General features: G+C 32.9%; 1 protein-coding gene across 1 annotated transcript; it reads right to left on the bottom strand.

Moving 5' to 3' along the window:
• Positions 1 to 721: 721 nt before the first annotated feature.
• On the bottom strand, positions 722 to 6,687 carry LOC132727298 (zinc finger protein ZFP2-like). Its single transcript, XM_060712730.1, has 2 exons — positions 6,604 to 6,687; positions 722 to 5,766 (listed from the first exon to the last, which is right to left on the bottom strand). Exons 1-2 carry the CDS (start codon positions 6,665 to 6,667, stop codon positions 4,055 to 4,057), a joined length of 1,776 nt encoding a protein of 591 aa, XP_060568713.1. The 5' UTR covers positions 6,668 to 6,687; the 3' UTR covers positions 722 to 4,054.
• Between the last annotated feature and the right edge of the window lie 2,130 nt (positions 6,688 to 8,817).

The following is an 8,817-nucleotide window of genomic DNA, read 5'->3' as shown; positions in this document are numbered from 1 at the left end:
TGTGACTACATCAAGCATCATGTATTGATCAATGAAGATATTCTTGAATATCAAAAGAGACATAGATATTCTTTTAGCCAATTATCTTAAACCTGTAACTGGCCCAACATTTTTATTTCAATACAACAAATCCATGCAACTGTCAACAACATATCATTCTTCACAAAGACAGATGTTTACCACTGGAATGCCTTGCCCCCAGAAATTGTCATATGTACAAGCAGAGCATATATTGCAACTCAGACAAGAAAATCTAAAAGAGAACTGCATGTCACTGACATTTTATCAACATTTTAGTTGATTTTTCAAGTTGTATCACCTTGACTTCAAGCTTGCTCAGGTACAGTCATATTTTCAAACTGTCTTTCAAATGTCATATTGACCTTAACTACAGTCTAAACATGTTTGTTACTCTAATTTGTGGTCTCGTCAAGAGTAAAAAGGAATGAGCTTGCATGAATATTAAAAACTAATACATTTCTGACCAATTTCCAGGATATTTGGATCTAAACAGTAGCCCTAGAATGTTAACAAGATATTTCCATATTTGGGCTGTGTGACCTAGTATCTAAACCCAAGTGACCCATATTCAAACTTGATCTAGAAATCATCATAACAACAACCATTTTCCAGGAATTCAAGTGAATACCTTCAGTAGTTTTACAGACTGATTAAAATTAAAATTCTTTAGGTAAGTTTAAACTTTATTTATTCAATAAATTGTACATGGACATTTACAAACATTGCACAACAATGTAATTCAGACTGGATTGGAAAACAAGTAAAACAATACTTACATCAATTCCTCTCCAGTAAAAGTAATTTTGAAGATAAAGATACAAAAATGTTGTGGTTAGATGTAAGCTCTTTGAATGTACAACAAAGAATAAGAGAAATAAATTCTTTAGGTTAACAAAGGGCAATAAATTCCATGCCAGAATAAAGGGCTATGGATTGTATTCTATAATCATGATCTCAAACACATCTGTGAAGGTACAAGCAATATCTTTAGTGGTTGATGTGATATGATGTTGTGCAAGAAGTTGCATGTAAAGCTTTTACCAAAGTGTTATGCTCACGCCGGGGCGAGTATAATGGGCCCACTATTTCTTAACCAAGAGGGCCATGATGGCCCTTATATTGCTCACCTGGTTATGCAGGCTCTATTTTATTTGGGCTAGCTTAGGTGAGCTCTAGCTCAGGGTGAGCTAAAATGTCAAGTTATAAACTAAGTCATGATTAGTATAATATACGTTTATTTTGTTCACTGATTTAAAGTGTAAGTTAATAACAACATACTTTTATATACATTCAATCTTCCCTAATCTGTGGCTAGAAAGGTGTTGCCAAGGGAATCATTGACTGCTGACTCTTTATATCAAGATATAAACATGTGTGCAAGAACTTGGACTCTTTCTATTTTCAGGTACTACAAGTTAACATTGTTATATGTTAACAAGACTAGGGGATATAACTATGTTCAAAATCTTTTTGTTCATGTGGTGAAACAACTAGTGTTTTATATTTTGCAATTATTCACGATGCTTGTGGCGTGAAAGCATTTATGATTATATTTTTTATTATATTCTAATTATACTTAATTCTTAAACTTTCACTTTTATATTTTTTTCATATTAATACTTTCTCCAATGATATAAATTAAACAATGTCAACATAAAACATGTAAAATGGAACAAAATATCACAATCGGTGTAAAAACCATACACTCATTTATAACTAACTTTTCCAGCAACAAGCATAAATAAGTACATGTACTTCAAGTGACAGATGACTGACACAAAAAGCTGGGCGATTACCAATATAAATTTCTTTGGTTATAATTTGTTCTTGTATTCTCGGACATGTTTAGTTGTCGTTTTTTTTTATAATCAGGACTGCCGCGTAAGAAAAATTAAAAAAGTTATATATGAACTGAAAAATGATGTTTAAGTATCAAAATTTCCTAATTTAGTCAGCACAACAAGTAAACATATAATAAAGCACTATTATAGCAGACACACAAAAAATCAATAGAAAACATTCTATAGAGTTATAGTTATTTCATTGGTGATTTCAGTAGAAAAGTAAATTTATATCAACTACAAGTTTGCAAATGCTATATGAATCAGATTTTATGAATCTTGGCCCTGAAATCGCTCACCTGAATAAAAAAAACTCTCCTTGACAAGGAACAAGTAATATTGCAAACTATAGACAAAAGCAGATATAAAATCTAAACCTTAAACTGATATCACAAAGTTCATATTTGTAACTGAAATAGTGCAAGTGTAAAAACATTACTGGTTGCTATTGCTAACAAAAAAAAGAAACAGTTCCAAAAGATGTGTACATACAAGGAAAGTCAACTACTCCATGGATCTGGGCCAATTTTTCACCCCTGGGTTTTTATTTGAAAACACTTGGTAAACACCCACTTGAAAATGTTTCATTGCTAATATCTAAGCTCTAGCTCGTGACTTTTTTTTAAAGAAGAGATTTTAAGTTTTTTCTTTTGGTTTCCATGGCAACAAGAGTTCTTCTTGGAATTTAATTCTTAAGGTGATCACCAAAGAAACATTCCTGTGAAGTTTGGATTAAATTAGCTTTGCAGTTTATGAGGTGATGTTGTTTAAAGTAAAAGTTTACGAATGGATGCAAGATGAATTGTGACCACAAAAGCTGGCCATGTCATTTTGTGACAGGTGAGCTAAAAATCCATACACATTGTGTATGTAATAAATGGTCCACTTTATAAAAAAATTTCAATCTAAAAATAGCTGAATACATGTACAAACAACCACGCTTCATGTAGGTATAAAAAACATTAAACTAAACAAAATGTTATTCTTTTATATAGAGTCAATGTCAAGAATCCTTTAATAGCTCTTTCAGTTAAACAATTCAAATCAAACGGTACATATTATACTCTCCTATAAATGACCATAAGTCATATACCTAAAGAAAAATGCTAAAATTTGATCAAGACTAATTTTCTCCTATTAATGATCTTTCAAAAAGAGCTGTCGGTAGGACAGCAACGCTCGACTATTCTTAGTGCTTGATAGTAAAAAAAATGCTTGATACAGTTACCTCCTCCTGTGTACAGGTTGGGGTCATGATGGTGAACAAGTGTGCAAAGTTTCAAAGCCATATGTCAATGGACTTTGAAAATATTTGAACTATTACAAAAACTTTAACGTAAATTCTAAGTCGAAAAAGGGGCTTAATTCTGTCAAAATGCTTGATAGAGTTACCTCCTACTGTTTACAGATTGGGGTCATGATGTTGAACAAGTGTGCAAAGTTTCAAAGCCATATGTCAATGGACTTTGAAAATATTTGAACTATTACAAAAACTTTAACGTAAATTCTAAGTCGAAAAAGGGGCATAATTCTGTCAAAATGCTTGATAGAGTTACCTCCTCCTGTCTACAGGTTAGGGTCATGATGGTGAACAAGTGTGCAAAGTTTCAAAGCCATATGTCAATGGACTTTGAAAATATTTGAACTATTACAAAAACTTTAACATAAATTCTAAGTTGAAAAAGGGGCATAATTCTGTAAAAATGCTTGATAGAGTTACCTCCTCCTGTCTACAGGTTGGGGTCATGATGGTGAACAAGTGTGCAAAGTTTCAAAGCCATATGTCAATGGACTTTGAAAATATTTGAACTATTACAAAAACTTTAACGTAAATTCTAAGTCGAAAAAGGGGCATAATTCTATCAAAATGCTTGATAGAGTTACCTCCTCCTGTCTACAGGTTGGGGTCATGATGGTGAACAAGTGTGCAAAGTTTCAAAGCCATATGTCAATGGACTTTGAAAATATTTGAACTATTACAAAAACTTTAACATAAGTGGTTACGCCGACGCCGACGCTCGGGTGACTGCAATAGCTCTACTTATTCTTATCGAATAGTCGAGCTAAAAATTGTGCTAAAACACACAAACAAGTGCCAGGGAAAACCCTGGCTAATATTGAATTTGTTCAAGCTATGTAGTGGTACAAAAAAGCTAGTTTACATGTTTGGAATTAATAATGTGTCTTTTGTTCTACGAGAAAGTAACTCCTTTACATTTAGCTTCATGTGTCTTTCGTACAACATTGTGAGCAAAACCAAGCCCACAAGAAGAGCATGTATATGGAGTAGCCCCTGTGTGTTGCCGCATGTGAGCTTTGAGATTCCAATTTGTAGAAAACTCCTTCTTGCAATATTCACAAGAAAACATCTTAATCTTGAGATGAACACGTTCATGCCTCTGTAAAGTACAGAGTTTGACAAATGACTTTTCGCACATGCTACACTTAAACTGTCTGTCATTTGTATGACGATGCTTTATATGACTTGATAATGTATTTCTATACATGAATGAATCCCCACAGAAATCGCAAATGAACGGTCTTTCTCCTGTGTGGTTACGTATGTGATACTTCAAACTTGTTTTCTGACAAAACTTTTTATCACATAAATCACATTCGTATATAGGTTCTCCACATGAGGACCTCCTGTGATCATAAAGTACTTTTGAATGTGCAAAACTGCTTCCACACTTTTCACATATGCATTGTTTTTCTTCTTCACTACTGTGTATTCTGAAAATGTGGTCCCTTAAGTATGCTTTCTTTCTATACTTTTTATCACAAATGTGACAATGAAATCTGGTTTCACCAGTATGATTTGGAAGATGACTTTCTAATTCACCAATTGTTCTCATCTTCTTGTTGCAATACCCACATACAAGTAAAGATGGGTCATGTTTAGTCATATGTTTCCTCTTCTCTAACTCTGAGATCAGTGATAAATCACATGTTTCACATTTCAAGGGATAATTTTGATCATGCACCACTTCAATATGTGCCACAAGATTACATCTATACTTAAAATGCTTTTTGTCAGGACACTGTATGCATTCATGATATTCACTTGATGCTAAAGAGCAATTGTGTACAGCCAATTCATCTTGATCTTGACAAGGGAAGTAACACATTTCACACTGACAGGGATACACATGGTAATGTAAATGTTCTATATGAATTTCCCAAGCCTGTCTTGACCCTATTTGTTTATTACATACAGAACATGAAAACATCTTTCTCTCTGGTGTAACAGTGTCATCAAAAGGTTTATCACTATCATGGTCAGATTCCTGTTTCAATTGCTCAGTCTCCTCTGATGTGTTTTCTCCCTTATCAGCATCTAAAGTTTCTGTTTCCTTCAAAACAGTTTTATTTTTCTTACATGCTCTTTTCTTCACTGTTTTTTTCTTCTTTTTTCTCTGTTTATGTGAACCAGAAGCTTTTCTTTTTCTTACAGAAATAAGTTTGGTGTAGTCCACAGCTTCTTCCACCTTCACCAATTTCTCATCATATACCGCCTCCTCATTGCTTTCTTCTCCATCAAAATCATCAGAATACTGAGCTGACTGTAAGGTGTCTTTTTCTTCCTCATCTTGCAGCTTACCAAACTTCAAACTACATCTGGTATCTTCACTTTTATCATCATCAATAGTGTCTACATTTTCATCCTGATTACTTGCATGATCTTCTGTTTGTGTTGCTGTTGAAACTGTCTCAATATTCTCAGATTCTTCAACAAACTCTTGTTTGATATTGTTGATAAGTAATATGTTTTTTTCTGAGGTTTGACAGTCAGCATCTCTATTTTTGTGCTTGGGGTAAGCCGTTTTTAGTGCATTATTAAAGAAATAATTGCCACCTTCAATATGCTCAATTAAATGGAAGTGTAGGTCCAGTATAGTGGTGCCTGAAAGTAAAGAGAAGAAATGTTAAATGTTCATTAAATGTAATAATATTAAAGTATATTACCCGGTAGATGTTTTTGTTGTTATACTGTTGTGAGCAGTTTACCTAAAATATATTGAAAAGGGCTTAATTTTTCACTGCTAAAAAGGAAATAGTCAAATACATGTGGACTAAACACTAGCTTGTACTATTTACCAAGTACCATTACCGCAACGCATTCACCCCCAATGAAGTGCTTTTGTGCATGATATCTTACTCATCAAAGCCATATTTTTTTTTTAATTTGGTAATATGCGGCAAATTTCTGTTACCTAAACATGTTTTCATCATATTGCCAACTTATCTCATAATTTGTACAGAAGTGGTATTATTGAAAACCCCTTTTAAAAGCTTCATATAATGTTTGTATTTATGTCCATGTGCACAAGGACGAAAAACCCCAAGGTTTACAAGGTCACGTTTTGACAACACACAGATGAAAGTGATTTGTAAAATGAACACTTTAGACCATTAGATGTTGCATGCCAATAGATCTACCAACATTGTAAATTGAATGTCCTGGATATTTAATTTATTGTCAACTCAGTTTTAACAGAAACTTTGTGTTACACACGGACTTTGCTCATCATGATGCTAATTTTCTCAATTCAAAGGATCTCGGACCCATTCACAAAAGACTGGATAGTTGACAAAGGGGGTGTAAACTGGTCAACTGGGGTAATGACCCCCCCCCCCCCCTACGCAGTGTCTGTGTGCATTTCATCACGCGCATGGAAGCAACTTTTACCTTACTGGTCTGCAAGAATGAGTTTACAATATGCCCGAGTCTTATACTTACAAATAAACAAACATCCGCCACATTTGTATTTTATTTCTTCAGTAACTTTTCTTCCTTCTTCCATATTTGATGGGCTACAAATGAATATTTTATGAAAAGGGGAAGTAACTTTCCTTCGTTTTAAACTTCTATCATGCACTTTGACTGTAATGATCCTGAGTTCATTGTCCATGGACAACCTTTCGTGACAGGGTATTTATTCACAATAACATTTGGATTTAATTGAAATTGAGACATTTTGACCTAATCGAGATTTTATGTGGCAAACTATTTTCAGAGACATAGATAACAGATACATGAGATAGGCAACTTCCTAGCCAGTTAAGATATCAGGCGTGCTTGCTAAACTTAAAACTTGTAGCAAGTAAAACTTATTAACCAGATATCAAAATCAGTAAAATAATACATTTTCTGAAAGCTTATGCATTTGTCTATGGCTGCAGATAAAAAACATTTAAATAAATGATACATCAATTTTAAAGGTAACTACTTATTAATTGTTGTCTACATCTTTTGCTACTTTTTATTGAAAATTTGCTGTTTTTGAATTGTTTAATTACACGATCAGTACATATGTTAGCCTATGCGCCTATACTATTTTAGCAGAATTAGCAAATTGCTTTGCTACCTACTGTACTGTACTGTATATTAAACGCTAACGAGTGAGGTAACATTTTCGGATACTTAGAGAATGTTTCTCGTGCATGTGCGTTTGTGTGCGTGTAATCGTGTTGTACGTTGCATGACAGATGTTTATATAAGAGGGTTTAAGGTTTGTGTTTTATATTTTTTCCTTTCAAAATTCGCACCAACTGCTCTTCCAGTTTAATCTCGCGAATTTTGTCCAATTTTAACTTCCTTGTCATACAGAATTTACTTCGAATCTTAACTTATTGCTTAATCTTTCAAGACACGTTGGTTTGTTACTTAAATATCCCATTTATTATTTTAAAACGAAACTGTTTTTATTCACATCTTTCAAATGCTGTTATATTATTTTTATATTATTTATCATGTTTGACTTAATATTGTAATTATGTTATTTATATTTTTGAATCGTTTAAGGGAATCAAATGATCAACCTAACTACACAATGCGTTCAAATATTTGACACTTAAAATTATTGTATCGTATCTGTGATATTATATTTAAAATTAACAAATATTTGAAATAATAAAATGTTTGTTAAATATCTGTTGGTTGGTGGTTTAAACAGTCCAAAATGGTGTCAAAAATGTTATTAGCAAAGCGCAGTACGAAGTCTCCTAGCTGACGTTACACGGACAATGCACATGTCTAGGTACACCCAAATAGGTACACCAAGTTCTTATTTATGTATCCTACCCAATCTGGCTAAAATAGAGATCTGCGTATCATTAATTAGGAGCTGATTTTAATCAAATTGGTCACCTTTCATGTATTAATATTCTCTAAATGTGAACTTTTCCTGTTATATTCCAAAATTAACGATTTCATTTGTAAACAAAAAGCTTCAAATTGCCCATGATTTCAACTGATTTCATATGTGTGACTAATTATGAAGTTTCGGCCCGGGGCAAAAAATGCGGGATCCAAATAGGCCCGCTGAACACGAGCACGTGCAAAACCTTTATCCATGATGTCACTTTATATGGATATAATGCCCTCTTTTATCACAGTCACCAAAACAACTACATTGTAGATGAAAAGTGAAAGCATTTTTTTTATCATGGATCGCTTGATTTTATGCATATTTTGTACAAACACAGTTATATTGAAATTTAAAGAAGAAAACAAACAACCCATTTTTTTGAGAAAAGAAAACTAGGCATCAAAACAACTTTATAGTTCGCCTTAAGTAATTTTAACTTAAAGAAGAATATCTAATATGCTCTCTATTATCACAGTACTGCAGTGTTCTAAAGTTATCAGATTATGTAAAACACGCATTTTGAACAATTCTGCAAAATTGTCTCTCTAGAGATCGATAGATCTGTTAATGTAATGGAACGCATATTACTACTGTTTGACGTGATAATTCAATTACTACACTTTTACACAAATACTTTTTAGATTTTTCTCTATATGATGAAAATATTCTATTTTTCTGATTCACATCAGTCAAAATTTATTAAACATCTAAAAGTTTCAAGGATAATCTATCTACACAATCAAACTCAATTAAATCGATTAAATTCTGTACAGTATAAGTTAATACATTATCAAATACAACAT

This window comes from Ruditapes philippinarum, unplaced genomic scaffold (genome assembly GCF_026571515.1).
Source record: "Ruditapes philippinarum isolate M1 unplaced genomic scaffold, ASM2657151v2 ctg862_1_1_1_1, whole genome shotgun sequence".
Classification (NCBI taxonomy): Eukaryota; Metazoa; Mollusca; class Bivalvia; order Venerida; family Veneridae; genus Ruditapes; species Ruditapes philippinarum.
Note: the sequence above shows the minus strand (reverse complement) of the source record. Positions and strands in the feature narration are given on the sequence as shown.

Coding starts and splice junctions, on each gene's coding strand:
- LOC132727298 (XM_060712730.1), bottom strand. CDS start 6,667: ATGGAAGAAGGAAGAAAAGTTACTGAAGAAATAAAATACAAATGTGGC. Junction 5,767..6,603: donor TGGCGGATGTTTGTTTATTT/GTAAGTATAAGA, acceptor CTTTACTTTCAG/GCACCACTATACTGGACCTA.